This window comes from Ictidomys tridecemlineatus, chromosome X (assembly GCF_052094955.1).
Source record: "Ictidomys tridecemlineatus isolate mIctTri1 chromosome X, mIctTri1.hap1, whole genome shotgun sequence".
Taxonomy (NCBI): domain Eukaryota; kingdom Metazoa; phylum Chordata; class Mammalia; order Rodentia; family Sciuridae; genus Ictidomys; species Ictidomys tridecemlineatus.
The window spans coordinates 85,740,475-85,758,881 of record NC_135493.1 but is presented as its reverse complement, the minus strand read 5'-3'; the positions used below and the strand labels follow the sequence as shown (position 1 = coordinate 85,758,881).

Sequence of the window (18,407 nt, the reverse complement as noted above, 5' to 3'; positions counted from 1 at the left end):
ACTGTGTCGTCTAGTGATTCCAGAGCAAGCAAGGAAATGAGGGCCTTGGGGAAAGTGGCGTCTTCTTCCCAGGGTTTCCTGCGTGGTGCATGGTGATGACATGGTGTGAGCAGGCTGGTGGCTGGGCTGAGAGCCAGGTTGACAAAGGACGATACCTGGTGTTAGAGAAAATGGGAGTTGTTATGATGATAAATATGAGAATGTTCCGACTTAATGTTCACTTACAGTGGTCCACAAGAAGCACCGAATGTTATTTGTGACATTTCTACTGTGAAAATGGGTGATGGGTGGAAGGAGTCTTAGTGGGGCCAAGTAACAGCAATACTAGCAAGTATTATGTGGCGGGCATTGTTGAAAACCACAGTTCTATGAGGTAGTTCCCAGTATTAAGGCTGTTTTACAGATAAGGAAACTGAGGTTATGAGACTTAGAGCCATGTGACTTTGGGCAAGTTACTGAACAGCTCTGTGCCCAGTTTCCTCATCTGGAAAATTGTGATAATATTAATTTCCACTGTCCAAGGCCAGCATGGTCTTGGGATCAGGAGTTTCTTATGGGTGGCAGCTCTCCCTGTCTGCCCCCTCCATCAACTAACCACTGTTTTCAAGCTGTAGTAGAAAGCATGTATCTGGAGAATAAAGGGGGAGTTGTCCTGTGCCCACCCACCCCAACCCTCCAACTCCCACTCTAATGTCTAAATTAATCAGCCCTGCTGAAGGCTGGTTTGTCCTCCTAATCTCCCCCTCTCATTCTCCACAATTTCCTACCAGGCTGTAGGCTGGGGCCCAGGAGATAAGCTGTCTGGGGTTCAGCATCACTAAATAACAGATTGATGGCCAGCTGCCCAGTAGCCAGGCCCACTGACCCTTTTGAAAACATCACTTCTAGCCTCCTTTTCCTTCCACTCCTCCTGACTTTTGTCTTGATACAAGAGGATCACACACCTAAGACCTTTAAATCCCTATACACACAAAAGAAAATATGACCCACACTGAGGAACATTCTGGGATTGTGATGACTGCAAAGAAATAGATTAAGGAGTCTTGTAAAGGGTCAGGGAACATTTTCATGTACAGAGAGAAGAGAGGTTCCTGTAGAGCAGGCGTCCACAAACTTTTTCTCTATAAAGGGCCAGTGGGTAAATAGTTCAGGCTTTGTATGACACCTGTAAGTCTCAATGGTACATCCCCCCCCCCCGCTGTCTTTCTATATTTCTATCTCTCTGTGTTCCTGTCCTGCTTTCTCTTTTTCCAAGACAGATTTCACAGTGTTGCACAAATTGGCCTTGAACTCCTGGGCTCAAGATCAGAAATTCCTCCAGCCGCAGCCTCCCAACTGGCTAGGACTACTGGTACACACCACCATGCCCAGCTATTCTTTTCTTTCACTTTAAAAAGATATTTATTTATTTATTTATTTATTTTTTAATTGTAGGTGGACACAACACCTTAACTTTATTTTTATGTGGTGCTGAGCATTGAACCCAGGACCTCATGCTTGCTAGGCAAGCACTCTACCTCTGAGCCACAACCCCAGCCCATCTTTTCTCTTACTTTTGAACAACCCCTTTAAATGTAAAACAAACCTCACTTTGGCTTTGTAGACTTTCAGTTCGTGATTTCCTTTATCTGGCTGGGATTATTTTTTTTACAGAGTTAGGTAAGAGTTCCATTTTTCCTGAGGAGAGGTATTCCATTTGTGCAGGTGGGAAGACAGGGATTCATTGACAGGATCCCCTCTGCTGTTCCTCTACTGGACCAAGCAAATGTTCCTGGATACAGTGAGGTCAGGAATTCTTCTAGTGTTGTTATTTACTGAATCAAGCAGGTGTTTATTATACTGGACAAAATCACGGTTTCTAGAGCTCCAGCCTATGGGTTCCTATGCAAGTTGAGTATGAGGCTTATTAGACTGCATTATAACAGCTACCTACCAGGTAAGCCTAGGTGTTTCTATACAAGTTCAGAGTTTGTGTTCACAGAGACATTAAGATCAGGTGTTCTGGGCTGGGGATATAGCCCAGTTGGTAGAATGCTTGCCTTGCAGGCACAAGACCCTGGGTTCTAATCCCCAGCATACACACACACACACACACACACACACACACACACACAAATAAGAACAACAACAAAAAACCCCCAGAAGATCAGGTGTTCAAGCCAGGCATAGTGGCACACACCTGTAATCCCAGTTGCTCAGGAGGCTGGGGCAGGAGGATCGTGAGTTCAAAGCCAGCCTCAGCAACTTAGTGAAGCTGTAGGCAACTTAGTGAGACCCTGTCTCAAAAAATATAAAAAGGGTGGGGATATGGTTCAGTGGTTAAGCACCCCTGGGGTCACTCCTTGCTACCAATAAGAAAAATCAAGTGTTCAAGTGTGGCATTGTGGCATGGTGGCATATGCCTGTAATTCCAGCTACTCAGAAGGCTGAGGCAAGAGGGTTACAAATTTGAGTCCAGCTTCATTAATTCAGTAAGACTCTGTCTCAAAAATAAAGGACAGTGAGGTAGCTCAGTGGTAGAGTGTTCCTGGATTCAATCCTCCATACTGAAGGAAAAAAAGTCAGGTGTTCATTTTCAGATTCAGATTGAGAGAGTATTGTGAGTTAAACTAAATAAAATATGCTAGCTACTATACCAAACAACCCAGAACTTCAGGGACTTAAATACATGTATATTGCTTGCTCATTCAAAATCCCATTGGAATATTTATTACTGATCATTCATGGATCCAGGGAACTTCCATTTTGTGACTCTGCTGTCCTCTAGGTCCTTGCAGTTCTCACTGCTTAGTTGACAGAGAAAGAGAGGAAATCGAGAATTGCATGAGAGAGGTTCTTATGAACTGAGGCTGGAAATGGTGTGTCACTTCTGCCCACACTTTACTGGTCAAAACTCTATCACATCTACACGCAAGGGAGAGCCTTGGGGGGTGTAGCTCAGTGGTGGAGCGATTGCCTAGCAAGTACAAGACCCTGGGTTCCATTCCCAGCACCACAACACAAAACAGGTTCCCCTACAATCTGGGTGATTTTATTCACTGGTTTATTCCTTGAATTTCTCTAAAGAGACAAATGTGTGTGTGGGGTGGGGTGGGGGGGGTTCCTGTTGATTTTAAGGACAGGCTTCTGTAGTAGTTCAAGGCATAGGTCATTGTTGGGAGTCAGAGGGGAGTCCTGTGCAGAGTTTCAACTGTGGTTCTTTCAGAGATTCAAGTTAGTGTTTCTTCTGTTAGGTCAGGACAGTGTGAAGTCTGTGAAGGGTGACAGAAGGACTGCCAGGGCAAGGTCAGGGCAAGGGCTATTACAGAGAATCCTATCAGCGTTTCCTGTTCAGGGTCAGGAGACTATTTCTAGAGAGTTAAGGTGGGAGTTCCTATAACAGATCAGATCAGAAATTCCAATGAAGGATTTCTGTTGAGGTTCTGGAAAGTTTTTCTAAAGAAAGTCAGCTCAGAGGTCCTAGTACAGTTGTAGGGTCAGGCTTTCTGTAAAACCTCAGCACATGAACGTCATGCAGTGGGCAGGGGTCCCATGTCAGGGGAAGCCATAGTTGCCTCTACAGGACAGATCAGGGCTCAAAGTAGAGGGTCAGCACAGGTATTCCTGCCATGTGGATCAGGAAAGGGTTTTCTATAAACATTCTTGACTGAGGTTCATATTTCAAGTTGGAATCCAAGTTTATGCAGACACCACAGGGTAAGATGAAAGATATGGGATTGTTGTACAGGGTAACGTCAGGGTTCATTGCCAACAGTGAAGGCAAGGGCTTCCATATGCAGTCATATCTCCTGAAGGAATTGAGAGTAGAAACTTCTGTAGAAAAAGATTCAGGGATGTGGTTCAGAAGTTAGTTTATTGTGAGCAAGGTGTATCTAAAATGCTTGCTGGGCACAGGTGCATTCCTGTAATCCCAGTGGCTGGGAGGCTGAGACAGGAGGATCAAGAATTCAAAGCCAGCCTCAGCAACAGCGAGGTGCTAAGCAACTCAGTGAGACCCTGTCTCTAAATAAAATATGAAATTGGGCTGGGGATGAAGTTCAGTGTGTAAGTGCCCCTGAGTTCAATCCCTGGTACCAAAAATAAAATGCTTCCTGGAGGGAAGGGCTGCAGCCCAGCTCAAGGACAGGTATCCCTGCCAAAGGTCCATACAGGACTCCTAAGAGAGATTGGTGCTCATATAAAAGGCCAGGACAGGAGGTGTCCCTGCCAGGGTGGTGCAGAGGCTTCCACACAGTGTGCCTTCTGAGATTCCTAACTGGACTTAGGCAGGGGTTCCTTACTGCAGGAAGATGGGGTTCTCCTCTACAAGGTGGGACTGATGTACCTGTCTAGGATCAGGGTCCGTTTTCTGTTGATAATTAGAGGTAGGTTTCCCTTAGAGTTTTTGAGAGAGCTTCCTAAACCAGGCTAGAGTAGTTGTTTCTATAAGGGATGAGGCTGGGGGACCCTGAGCAGAGTGGGACCAGAACCTGTTCAGCACCAGTTCTGAGTGGAGTTGCAGTGTGTGAGAGCTGGGTTTCTGTTGATGGCCTACTGGGCAGTTTTTATAGGATCAGGGCCATTCTGTAGTTCCTGCAAGGTACATAGACGACTGTGATTCTGCAGTGGGCTACTCAGTGGCAATAGTGTCGCATCTAGCTGATGGTAGAGTTTCCTGGAGGACAACTGCTTCTCCGTAATGTGCTTGGGATCTGTGGACCCCTGCATTTCTCATTTCTGGGGCTCTAGGGGAGAAGCTATGGAGAAGTAGCTCAATCACATATTGAGAAACACTTGTAGGGTAGAGGTGGGGGCTGTGGGTCACCCCATCCAAATTCTACTCCTTAAACTTGGTACGGTCAGGGCAAGGTACTCATCAGTTAGTTCTGAACTTCACTTTTTCATTAGTAAAATGAGTATGAATATCCTTTCCTCAAGGTATTTACCTTCAGGTTAATTAACTGAAGGTACCCACGCCTCCCAGCCTGTTGCCTGACCCATGGTGAGCATTGTAGAAATGGTGCTGCTTGGCATGGGAAGTGGCTAGTTAGGAGAGAGGCTGAGACAGACTGTGAGACAGACTCCTGGCTCAGCCCCTTGCCAAGCTTTGTGGTCTTGGGAGAGCCACTTTACCTATATGCCTTAGGATGTTCCCCAACTCAGAGTATGCACCTATGTGTCTTAAGATCAAAGAACAGATGTCACTTTGGGGAGAGCCATTCACCTGGGTGAGTAGGAGTGTTGGAGAGGGAGTTGGCACTATGTGGGGCTCCTCACCTACAGGGTCTAAATACTATCTCCAACAGCTATTTTGTCCTCCTAAACTCCCCCTCATTCTCTTCCATTTTCCACAGGGCTGCAGCCAGTGCTGGACTGAGACAGATAAGAGGTGTCTGACAGGGAAACCAAGGACTACCCCAGGCTCTAGTTTTGGCCTTCAGACCTTGGTAGCTACCATTCTGGCTCCACCCTTGTCCCCCTTTCTTTTCCTGAAGGCTGGGTGTTTTGTCCTCAGAAGAGGGTCTCTAACTTACACCATGGGAAACTATGCAAATGTATACAGAGCTGCTCACATTGTCAGCCACTCAGAGACACTGTGCTATGGCACATGCCACACAGTATGCACACTCATGCACACCCACACACAAGCTCAGAGACTGGCAGAGAAATACTGCCATTATCAAATCCAAAAAGACATTCAGACATATATATCCTCACAGTCACATGCCGTCCATATGCAGTTCTTGCTCAATATTCCAAAGATCTTTGTTGATAAGATTCTGTGCCCGACATGTATGCTGTCACACTGTCTCAATTATCAAAGTCACATACAGCCACACTACCACAGCCCCACACACTTCCACATACTGTCATCCCATCCCCCATTGTCACACATGCCATCTCACACCATCTCATCCTACAGTTAGCTGGTCACATCATCTTACCATGTTAGATGGAACCACCCACATAGATGCTGTCCAGAAAGTCTCATATACACTGTTACATTTGTACATTATAACTTTCAGTTGTGAAGTATCACATGCCATCTCACCCAGGCTCACATAGTCATACGTGACGGCTGGACACTGTCATCAGAGAACCACAGACACCACACTTACCACTGACACTTTTTCAGTTACAAACAGACTCACACTTCCAATTTCAGGACTTTGGTGGTTTTATTTTACAAAATATTTGAAAATCCAGGCAGGTGATGACTGGGGCCCAGAGGGTTGGGTTGTATAGAGTGCTGGCTGCAACAGGAGAGAGCCACCACCCCTCAAGAGCTGAGTGGAGCCACCACAGTGGTGCTGGTGGTGGGAGGCATGGGGCCTGTGGGGAAGGATCCTGTGGGTGAGCCCAGCAGGGGTCCAGGGAAAGGCATGAGGTGGCTAACAGGCCCTGACAGTACCACGGGGCCCAAGCCTTGGTAGAGATGAGCAGTGCCTGGAGGACCCAGTGTCAAGCCTGAGGCTACGTCTCCACAATTCCCACTACCACTGCTACCAGCCACCACCATGAAGCCACCAGCTGGTCCTTCAGCTGCTCCTGCTCCTCCTAGACTTGACCCCCGCTTCTTTTTCCCTTTTCCAGATGCCTTGCGGTTCCGAGTCTGAATACCATCCTTTCTCATGGTTAGTGGTCGGTTCACCTGCCGAAAGGAAGGTCACAGAGATTTTTCAGCTTCAATTAAGGTGTCTGGGATAGGGACATCCTCTCTACCTAGCGTTTTATTTATTTATTTAGTTTTTGGTACTGAGGATTGAACCCAGGGGCACTTAACCACTGAGTCAGATCTCCAGCCCTTTTTATTTTTGAGACAGGGTCTTGATAAATTGCTTAGGACCTCACTAAATTGCTGAAGCAGATCTTGAACTTGTGATCCTCCTGCCTTCACCTCCTGTGTGCCTGGAATTACAGGCATGTGCCATGGTGCCCAGCTTTACCCAGCTTCTTTAAGAACAGGCAATTGTAGCCAGGTATAGTGGTGCATACCTGTAATCCCAGTGCTCTGGAGGCTGAGGCAGGAGAGTCAGGAGTCCAAAGCCGGCCTCAGCAAATTAGCAAGGTACTCAGTGATTTATTGCGACCCTGTCTCAAAATTAAAAAGTGCTGGGGATGTGGCTTAGTGGTAAAGTGCCCCTGGGTTCAATCCCCAGTACCAAAAGAAAAAAAAAAAAGGAAATTGGTTCAAGGACTAGGGAAGTGTGGCCCTGGGCTGGCAGATATATCATCCTAAGGAATCCTGAGGTTGTTAGACTCTTGAGCTTGGCAAAGCCTCCAGAACTACCCAAGGCCTAGAATAGGGGTAGGGAAGTTAGCTTAAGACCAGAAGAGAGACTGGAGATCAAGGAGGGAGTGAAAGGGAAGGAGAAGAGTGAAGGAGGGAATGGAGAAGGCTAAAAGAAGGTATAAAAGTGGAGAGAAGAGGGAAGAAAGAAATAAAGGGCAAGGAAGGAAAAGGGGATGGCGGAGAAAGAAGGAAGAGAGAGATTAGATAGTGTTCGGAGGAGTACAGAGGGCTCAGTGTAGAACAAGACTACTTGAGGCTGGAAGCATGGTGTGAAGATGGGAGAACAGGAAAGGCTCTGAGGGGCATGGCATCACCTGGTGTAGCTTGTAGTAAAGGCCACAGGCATTGCACACAGGGTCTCCACTGGCATTTCTCCGCCACAGTGTCGTGGTTGTTGTCTGGCAGTTGGTGCACTGAGTACCTGCCCGTTTACTGACAATCTGGAGGACAAAAGAATGTGAGATCAATGCCCTGGGAGGTAGAAGAGGGAATCAGAGAATCAGGCATGGTGGTGCACACCTATAATCCCAGCTACTCAGGAGGCTGAGGCAGAAAAAATGAAAATTCAAGGCTAGCCTGGGCAACTTAGCGAGACCCCATCTCAAAATACAATAAAAGAAGAGCTAGGGCTATAACTCAGTGGTAGTTTAATTCTTAGTACAAACTGAAAGAGAGAAGAGAGGGGGGTGAAGAAGGGGGATATTAGCAGGTAATGGTGGTACATGCTTAATTAATCCCAGTGACTTAGGAGGCAGAAGCAGGAGAATTGCAAGTTCAAGACCAACCTCAAGAACTTGGCAAGATCCTGTCTCAGAGTAAGTAAAAAGGGCTAGGATGCAGCTCAGTGGCTTCAATCCCTAGTACTGAAAAAAAGGTATCAGGGTCTCATAGGCCCTGTCAGGAGGATTAAAGAGGTAGAGGTCAGATTGAGGCAGGAGTTCCTGTTCAGGGTAGAACTTTTTTTGTTTTGTATTCTGTAATGGACTATATTAATGTTTCTTAACTTTGGCTGCATATCAGAATCACTTGGGCAGTTAAAAAAATTCTATGGCAGGGGATGGGTGTAGCTCAGTGGTAGAGCACTTGCCTATTCTTTGTTCCATCCCAACATTAACACACACACCTAGGTAGCACCCTAGTTCAATGAAATCATGGAGACCCAGGACAGGGTTTCTGCTTGAAGCCCCTATGGGCAGGTTGAGGATGGGAGACCCTGGACAGAGCTGAGTCCCTGTATAGGAAAGGGACAGAAGTTTCTAAATGGGGAAAGGATAGAGGGATTCCTATATAGGAAAAGGGTAAAGGTTTTATGTGGTGTTAGCACAGTGGTTCCTATGTAGGGTGGCAGGCAGTAGTTTCCTGTACATCTGAAGACATGGACTCCCACATGATGAGAGGATGTGGGTTCTTGTCCCAGGTGGGAACAAGCTCTTGCACAGGTAAGAGCAACAGCTCCTGTACAGGTGAGGCAGGCCTACATTCTTACCAGGCGCTTCTTGGGCCGAATGAGGGGCCTGTTTTGCCCATTCATCTTGTGATAGAGGCCACAAGCATTGCAAAGGTAGTGACCGGTCCTGTCCCTACGCCACAGTGGAGTGGCTGTTGCTCCACAGTTCACACACTCTCTGGCCTCTGGGGAGAGCAAAAAGAGGGAAAGAGAGAGGCTCAGTTTAAGTTTGTCTTGGGCTACCCTCCCACCCACTTCAATCTCCCAGTCCCTTTTTGAGACCCTCACCACAAGGAGGTAGAGGAAGGCTTCCACGAAGCTTGGGGGAAGAATAAGCTGCTGAACTGAGGGGGCTCCCAGTGGGAGAAAAGAAGGGACCAGAAAAGTCAGGACCCCCATAAGCACTACTGGAGACAGGGATAGATGAAGGCAATGCAGGCCCCAGGGTCAAGAGGTCAGGACTCAGCCTCTCTGTTTTCAAGGTCTCCAGGAAGCTGGTGTTGCTCTTCCCATCTGGATCTTCCGGTGCTTGAGGAGGGGAGTCCTCACGACTGGGGCACACAGTTGAGGTAGGGTAGAGCCCTGGCTTGCCATAGGCCCAGCCAGCATAGGGTGAAGCCCCTGGGATCCCTTCCACGCAGTTGAGCAGTGGGTACACCTGAAAGACTGTTATAGGGTGGGGAAGGAAAGGGAAGAGGTAAGAAGGAGAGAGATCGAAGGTCATCCGACCTTTCAAGGTGCAATGTTGTCCAACAGATCCAACATGATAGCCAGGATTCCAACCTTTCCATAGGTGACCAAAATAATTGCCAGCCATTGGGTGATTCTTGGATTGAGACCCACTGGTCACCACAGCAATATCAGTAACATCCAACCATTACCAAATACGTTTTGAAGACTGATGTTGAGATTTGGAGTCTCCTGGATTACTTGAGAGGTAGGGCAGCCATCACATTCTTCCAATCTACTTCTCCAAATGGCTGCCCCGATGTGGCAAGTTGAAGAGCATTGGAATTCCCAGGACTAACTAGGGAGAAGTTTTAGCACATTCACAGAGAAAGCTCCAGTCATTATTAAGATGACTTCTCAGTGGGATTCTGACCTAACTAAGGATCTCCATGGCAACCCCAACAGCATCTATCCAATGACAAGACAGACACCCAATGGAGTTACCTGGGGAGTGTCTGTAGGCCTCAGTGTCCCTGTAGTAGGCCAGTGTAGTAGCTGCAGCAGTGGCTGTGCTTGGGCCAGTGGAGGAAGCTGCTGCATCCAAGCCCTCAGGCCCAGAGGGGAAGAAGACCCCTGACTCTGGTGTAGAGGGCACTAAGGCAGGATCCACAAACTGAGGCATGGGTTCTGAGGTCCCCAGGGCCCCCAGGCCAGGGTATTCCATGGGGCCTCTGGAGTTTGACCTGCAAGGACAGAAAGGGTCCTTAGGCAGAAATTTTTCTCCCTTCTCCCCTTTCCACCTGCTCCTCTTCCCTTCTTTTCTTCTCCTCAACATCCATATACTTCCTTTCTACCTCCCAATTCCTTTTGTTCTCTTCTTCCTCCTCTTTTCCCACACTTTCATCTCTCTTGCCTTCCAATCCATCCTCACTTCTCATCCTCCCCTCCTTTCATCTTATTTCCCGTTCTCCTCTTGCTCCATTTTTTGAAGTGTGAAAAATTAATATATTATTTATAATCTGCATTTCTTTGGTTACTTATAATGGATAATTATTCTTCAGGGCATAGATAAATGTCAAAAACAGTGCACTGTGAAGAACAAAGTTGAAGATATATGTTTAGATATAATGCCATTTATATATAAGTGTAAACATAGGCAAACAACACATCATGCTTGGGTCTACACACATGTATGCTAATAATTTATGCATACTGAAGAACAGTTTCCATTTCTTTCCTCTCCTCCTCCTGTTCTCTCCTGCTCTCTTGTTTTCCTTCTCCTCTCCCTCTGCTTACCCTCCTCTTCTCTCCTTCCTTTCTCCCCCTTCATCTCTTCTTTCCCCAATTCTCCACTCTTTTTCCTTCTCTTCTTCTGCCCCTCTTCCTTCTCTTTCTACTCCTTCCTAATCTCATCTTCTTTTCCTATTTGCCTTCTTCATTTTCTCTCCCTTGTATTTTCTTCTCTTTGTTCCTCAACAACTCTTCTCTCCTTTTTCATGCTCTCTCTCTCTCTTCCCCTTTCTATATCTCCTGTGCTCCTTTTCCTCTCCTTCTCCTCTCCCTGCCTCTCTCCTCTTTCCTCTCCTTCCCTTTTCTTAATCCTTCATTTCCTCTTCTTCCTTCAATCTTCTCTCCCTCCTCTTTCCTTAGCTCCTCCTCCACTTCTTTTTCTTATTCACTCTGCTCCCCACCCTTCCTCCTCTCCTATTTTACAAAAGTTAGGGTGAGATAGGGAGCATAGCCAGGGGTCCCTTGAAGCCCTTGGTCACTTCCCCCAGGACCTTGGGGTTCATCCTCCTGTGCGCCCCAACTTCGTTCCTATCTGTTGCATCTTACCCTCTGACTTTCTCAGAAACACCATGGTTTCCGGCTTCACTCCCCCTCCCCCACCTCTGTTGGGTCTGCAGGCAGAGGGCCCCCTTAGTTCCTCCCTGCTCCATGGTGGGGGGGTCAGTACCCCGCACTGCTTATCTCTGCCATCCCCGCCCAACTTTTGAAATCGCCCCAAGGCCACTGGCTTCCTCTGAGGAGGGTGACAGGTGGGAGGTGCTGCCTCTCCCATACTCTCTCCCCTGGAGAGGCTCACCACAGTTCTGCTTTCAGGCACCTTCAAGTCCCACTATTCCCGGGCCTCATTTTCCCCATCTGCTATATTGGAGGTGGTGACAAGAGAAGACCCTGGAGATGGACCTTTGAGTCCATCTTGTTTTATGTTTCTGTCTCTCTGTCTCTCTGCCTCTCTGAGTCTCTTTTTCCCTGACTCAATTCTCTTCAAGTCTGCTTCCCCTCAACTTTCTATGCCTCTATGATCCATCTTGCCCTCTCTGTGAGCTTCTATGAGTGTCTGACGTTTCCTTTCCCTTTTTCTGTCCTTCCATGTCTCTTAATGTCTCTTTACATCTCTTTGCCTCTTTCTCTCTCTCTCAGCTCTCCCTCAGGGTATCTGTTACTCTTGTTGTCTCCCTCTTTACTCATATCTCTGAATGTCTCTGCATCTCTTCAACTATGTTTCTAGTTCTGTGTCCCCCACTGTCTCTTCCCTCTATTTCTCTCTGAGCCCTCTAACCTTATTTCCATGCCTCTTTTTCTATTCCCATAACCCTAAGCAGATTTTGCCACATGCAGCCCAGGACAAGGATTTAGGAAACATGTCCCTGGCCCTGCCTGCTCAGTTCCCTATCTGTAGGCTGGAGTGATAGAGATGGAATGGAAAGCTACCTTCAAACTGTCCCCCTACTCCTAAAGGTCTAAATGAAACATTGTGTAGACAGACTAAGCATCAAAACAGAGCCCATGGATGTGTCCACCACCACCACCTCCTCTGCCCCAAGGTTCCCATCGTCTCTCCCTGGATAAGGTGCTTCCCCATCTCACCCTCCATCTCTTTCCTCTCTGTCTCTAATTCTTTGTCTCTTTCTTTCCACAATTCTGTTTTTGGGTCCCTTTCTCCGCTCTCTGCGTTTCTGTTGCTGGTACTCTCTCTTTCTTCAGCTTTTATTCTGTCTCTGTCTTACTATTTCTTTGAGTCTGTCACTTTTTCTGTTTCTCCATTATCTTGCTTCATGTCTCTCTTGTCTCTTGAGATTTTTCTCTTTCTTCCCAACTCCTTTTGTTTCTCCTTCCCTTCTCTCTCTCCCTCTGTGTCACTGTGTGTGTCTCTCTCTGTCACCACCCTTCCCTCATCCCCTCATCTTCACCACCATAATCTTCCTCCAGGCCCACTGTGCCTCCTGCACCTTGTACCTTGGTGGGTCCAGGGCTGCCCACCCCTCCCCTAGCAAGGGCTGGCCCCCCCACCCCAGTTATCACTCTCCGGACAGAGATAAAGTTTATCTCGAGGCTGGGGGATATGAAAGCTCCTTATCAGCAGCCCCACTAGAGTAAGTGTTGCCCCAACGGCCACGGCGACAGGCAGCAGCCAGGCACCCTCAACTCTCCCTCGGCCCCAGCCCCTCTCCCCAGGTAACATCCCTATCCAGCCCTCAAGGGAGGGTCTCACAGGACTGACAGGAGCAGAGATAGGGTCCAAAGTGGGGGGGCCAGATATAGCAGTTGGGGATCGGAGGTGGCGTATGAGGGGGTATCCATGGGATTCAGGAGTCAGAGAAATCTAAAGTGTAACTATGGCATTTTGGGGAAGCAAATATTGGGTATGAGGAGAGACAAGCTTGGGAATTCAGAGACATTTGGGGTTCAAAAATATGCTGGGAAAACAGATGAAGTTGGGAACAAGTTTGAGATGTGGTTTGGGGGAGCAGATGGATTTTGAGGATCATAGAAAAATTTGAGGAGTCCAAGGATTTTTTTTTTTTTGGAACAGAGAGTTTAGGAATCAGAAATCAACCTGGATGGATAGATTAGAGATAGATCATGGGAAGATTTTGAAAAGCAAAGATAGAATTGGGGTAGAGAAAGTTTGGGGCCAGAGACATTCAGGGAGTAAAAACATGTTTTAGGGCTGGTGTAGGGTTTAGGGAAGGCAGATGTGAAGATTCATACAGCAGAACAGATTTTGGGGGGGGCCTAGATTTAATATATGGAGTAACTAAGACATTTTGGTGAGCAGGTAAGGGTTTGGGAGATGGAAATGATTTGGAGAGATCAGGGACAAGTCACAGGGAACAAACGTGGGGTTTGAGAATCAGAGATGGGGATAAGAGGATAAAGCTAGGGTTTGGTGGTTAGAGACAGGTTTGGGAAGCTGAGAGAATTTGGGGCAGAGACAAGGTTGTTATGGAGCAGATAAGGGCATAGAAGCAGAAATAGCTTTGGGGGAGCAGAGGTGAAGTTTGTGGGGAGCATTCAGGGAGACAGACAAGTTTGGATGATTGGAAGTCAGATTTGGGTCAGAGATAGGATTTGGGGGGATGAAGGCATGTCTTGGGAGGACAGAGTTGATGATTAGGGGAGGCAGATCTGGGGTTATGAACAGCAGAGGTAAGGGCTCAGGGAGACAGATATCTTGGAAAGAGTGAATGGAAGTCTGTGTGGAGAGAGGTAGGGTTTGGGGGTAGATCTGGTATAGAGACAGGGTTGGAAAGACAGAAATGGGTCTGAATTGCTGTGAAGGGACTCAAGGGTGGCTGATACTCTAGAGACAAGCAGTGGGTAAGGAAGCCTAGAGTAGGCTAGGAGAGCAGCCGTGGGGTTAGGACAGCAGGATGGGGGTTTGCCCTGCTGGGGGCTCTTTGGGGGGTGAGACTGACCTGGGCGGGTTGGTGCAGAAGGTTCAGCCACCTTGGGGATGTGGTGAGCTCAGTGTGATCCCAAGGGGTGTCCTGGCTGGCCTTGGCCTTTGAGGCTCCCTCCCGCCCTCCCTCTGTCTCTTCTCCCTCCTCCCTCCTCCCCAGGGAGTGGCTGGTGCCCCAGTGGGTGGGGCAGTTCAGGGGAGGGGGCGTGCCCCCTGCTCATGGGGCATGTCTTGGGCACTGGGGGCCCTCATCCACCATACCTGCCCACCCTATGCCATTCTTGGACCCTGTTCAACTTGGGCTACTATGGACTTCAGTGTCCAGCCAAGTGACATGGGCTAAAGCCAAGATAAATAAAAACAGAGGATATAGTTTCATGACTCCACTGGGCTTTGCAGTGAGGAAAGCCCCCACTGTGTGCTGGGCCAGACCTGGGCTGGACCTTTATGTATGTGAGCCTTCCTGGCTGCGGGAAGAGGAGGGTTGTGACTGTACCCATTTTGCAGGTGAGAAGAATAAGGCTCAGACAACTTTGGTAGGATTGGAACCAAAGTCTATGGAATAACTTGATGACCCAGGCTGCCGGACTAGAACGGGGCTGGCGGCTGGCGGGAGGCAAGGGCACACTCACTTAGCGACTGGGGCTTACGCCAGTTCTGGCCTGCCCTGGGGCAGTAGATAAGTCTTATCAGATGGAGGCGACTGTGGCTGTTGGCGCAGCAGTAACAGGCTGTCTTGGGGTTGGGGGGCAGGGTGGGGGGACTCCCAGAGACAGTGGCCTTAACTTCTTGCCCGCCATACTGCCTTAAAGGCGGGAAAGTGAGGTGACATCCAAGATTGGTTCCCTGGGAGACTCCAGGAGTGGGATAGGGTGGGTAAAGGAAGGGAGAGAGACAGACAGGAACAGAGATAAACAGAAAGAAATGGAAACCAGGAGACAGAGTGACAGAGATATATAGAAAGAGGAAGAGACGGAGAGGTGGAAGAAGGCCGAGAGAGGGCATAGAAAGAAAGGGAGACGAAGAGAGAGACATCCAGAGAGAGCCAGAGATGGTTAGATACAAATACACAGAGAAAGGCAAAGAGAGAATGAAAGGCAGAGATGGACAGAAAGTAGACACAAAACCCTGAAAATGATAGAGACCAAGGATAAGGATAGAGAGACCAAGAAGGGAGATAAAGACCGTGTAGAGAGGGGCATAGAGACAGAGAGAGTCAGAGACAGAGTCTGAGACCCAGATGGCAATCTGGGTAAGCCCTTCTGGGGTGTGTGGAACAGGGGGATGTGAAATGATGTGGATTTATGTGGCTCTGCTCTTAACCTGCTCCGAGGGACCCCTAGAAGGTCACCCTCCTCCCCAGCCCCATATCCCTCTAACATTAACAATGACAACCACAGTGACTCACACGGACAGGTCTGTGTATTAAGTGATCCATATTAAATCATCTGACACACATAGAAACAGTAAGTGTTCAACTTGGGTCCCAATAGGGCAAGGAATAGGACTCCTTTATCATGGCTCTGGAACTCTGTAGGACAGGGAGCTCTCCTAGACACCCATTCTATAGATAGGGAGACTGAGGTCCACAGAGAGCAAAGAGCAAGGAGTCAGTGGGTCCACTTCCCTCCCAGTCCATTGCTGGCGCACCAACCCACCCCAGAGACAGTCGACCATTCGTATCTTACCTCTCTGAGTCTGTGTCGTCACATGCAAAGTTGGAGGTTTCAGGAGACAAGAAGGCCATCGTTTGTCATTTGTTGATCTGCTGCGTGATGCCTCTGTGCAAGCCCTTACTGTAGATGGTAAGGAGGAAAACAAGGACAAAGAACTCCTATGATGGTGTGTCAGAATGTGGACGCTGGAGCCAGCCCACCCTCCTTCTTTCTTTTGTTTTGGTACTGGGGAACCCAGGGGTGCTTAGCCACTGAGCCACATTCCCAGCCCCTTTTTTTTTTTAAATTTTATTTAGAGACAAGGTCTTGCTGAGTTGCTTAGGGCCTCACTAAATTGCTGAGGCTGGCTTTGAACTCTCCATCCTCCTGCCTTAGCCTCCCTAGTCGCTAGAATTACAAGTGTGTGCCACTGCGCCATGCTGAATATGAAATCTTAGTGTAAAAAAATAAAGTTTACTTTAAATGATTTAAAAAAATATTCTTATTTACTTATTGAGAACCTACTGTATGCAAGGAATAGTACTGGATCCTTTCTAACCATTTCTAACTTACACTGCTACTAATTCTAGTTCTAATGTTAATATTGTGCTGACACCAATAGTAACATTGTTAGTAATAGTATTCCAATAGTAATATTAACTCTAATATTGATACTAATACTAAGAATGTCAATAGTAACAGTACTAACCTAATGTTAATTCTTATCTAATGCTAATATTGTTATTAATACTAATTCTAAAACTGGTTATAATTCATTTTAAGAATAATAACAATGATAGCACTAATTCTGATACTAATGTTTTACTAGCAAGCAGTAAGACAATAACAAGAGCTGCTTTAATCGCTGAGAAAATACAGGCACTGTGCTAAGCACTTCCCAGGCATAATTTTATCCCAATCTCACCAGGTCCTCCTGGAGTAAATGTGTATAATCGTACCTTTCTTCCAAACTGGCAGTAGATGCACAGAAATGAGGCTGTTTGTTTACGGCCGGAGGTTCTTGTCTCAGTTCTCATACCGATTTGCTTCCTGATTCCTGGGCAAACCTCTCCCTCTAAGCCTCAGTTGCTTCACCTGGAAAGTGGATATCATTGCAGACCCCCCCCCCCAACCCCTACATTAAATGTAACCACTCAGAACACAGGCCTGCCTGCCCTGTGCTCTGCAAATTTTAATTCTCATCATTGTTATTGTTAGATACAAAAGTTGCAAGTTTGGGGGCAAGGTAGGGTCATCTGTCCTATGGGGAAGGGCAGACTGGAGGCATGCCTAAGACAAGGGTTTGATGCCGGACTCACACCACATTTTTTTTTTTCATTCTTGGATGGGACGAAGGGCTCAGGAAAGGAAGTAAAGGGTGGGGAGTGGGGTGCCTCTGAGACCAGGCCTCACCCCATTCCCTCCCCCATCCCTGTGGAGGGGGTGCAGGCCCAGAAGTCTGAGGGCAACAGTTCAACCAGCAGGGAGGCAGCTGGGAGTGGGCAGATAAGGGAATCAGCAAGGGCCAGGCCAGACTTTGGGGAGCCAAGGGTGGGGGCAGGGGTGGGGTGTCCGGGTCATCACGTGCTCTCTGTCAAACTTCCATTTCAGACTGGCTCTAGTGTTCTCTCTTCCGAGAAGACTTCACTGACTGGTTCCCTCCCTCTTGGAATCTTTGGGATTCTAGAGCACCTGCCTGGTCTAAGTCCATGGCATTTTAAAATTTATATCCCTTAGAACTGGAGTCCACCAAGGTGATGGGGGGGTGGGGGGCTGACTCTTCATAGTGTCATGGACATGAGAAAGACATCAACCAAAGTCTGGCTAACGAGTCATAGTTTGACCTCAGAACCAAATTGTTGATCATTTTTTTAAGCATTATTTTTAATTGAGACATAATATACATATTTGTGGGATACAGCATGATAATTTGATACATGTACACAATGTGGAATGATCCCATCAGAATAATTGGCATTTCCATCTTCTTAAACATGTATAATTTTTTGGAAGCTAATATATTTGATCTCAATACCAGCTACTAGGGAGGCTGAGACAGGAAGATTCTAAGTTCAGTGACAACCTGGACAACCTAGTGAGATCACAACCCAAAATAAATGAAAGTTAAAAGATCTGGGCATATAGCTCAGTGATAGAGGGTCCCTGGGTTCGATCCCCAGAACTATGTGCTCTTATGCACACACAAGAGATGATCTCATAAATTAACAGTGGTTGCTAGGGGCTGAGAAAGCTAGGGGGATACACTTCAGATAATGGTTACCAAAACCCAGTTAGGATGAATAAACTCTAGTGTTCTATAGCACAATAGGGTGACTACAATAATTGATTATATATATTATATATATATATATATACACAATAATATACAATATGTACAACAATACAATATATACAATAATTGACTATATATAGTCTATAATTGACTATATATTTTTAAAAATATTTCTTAGTTTATTTAAAACATTTTTTTAGTTGTAGATGGACACAATGCCTTTATTTTCTTTATTTATTTTTATGTAGTGCTGAGGATCGAACCCAGTGCCTCACACATGCCAGGCAAGCGCTCTACCATTGAGCCCCAGCGTCAGCCCGGAATATATATATATATATATATATATATATATATATATATATACACACACACACATAGAG

At 47.0% G+C, this 18,407-nt stretch overlaps 1 protein-coding gene across 1 annotated transcript; it reads right to left on the bottom strand.

Moving 5' to 3' along the window:
- Positions 1-6,139: 6,139 nt before the first annotated feature.
- Positions 6,140-18,334, bottom strand: Gata1 (GATA binding protein 1). Its single transcript, XM_040280434.2, has 7 exons — positions 16,694-18,334; positions 15,768-15,875; positions 9,894-10,132; positions 9,009-9,386; positions 8,760-8,905; positions 7,588-7,713; positions 6,140-6,631 (listed from the first exon to the last, which is right to left on the bottom strand). The coding sequence occupies exons 2-7, from the start codon at positions 15,824-15,826 to the stop codon at positions 6,260-6,262; spliced, it is 1,320 nt and encodes a 439-aa protein (XP_040136368.1). The 5' UTR covers positions 15,827-15,875; positions 16,694-18,334; the 3' UTR covers positions 6,140-6,259.
- Between the last annotated feature and the right edge of the window lie 73 nt (positions 18,335-18,407).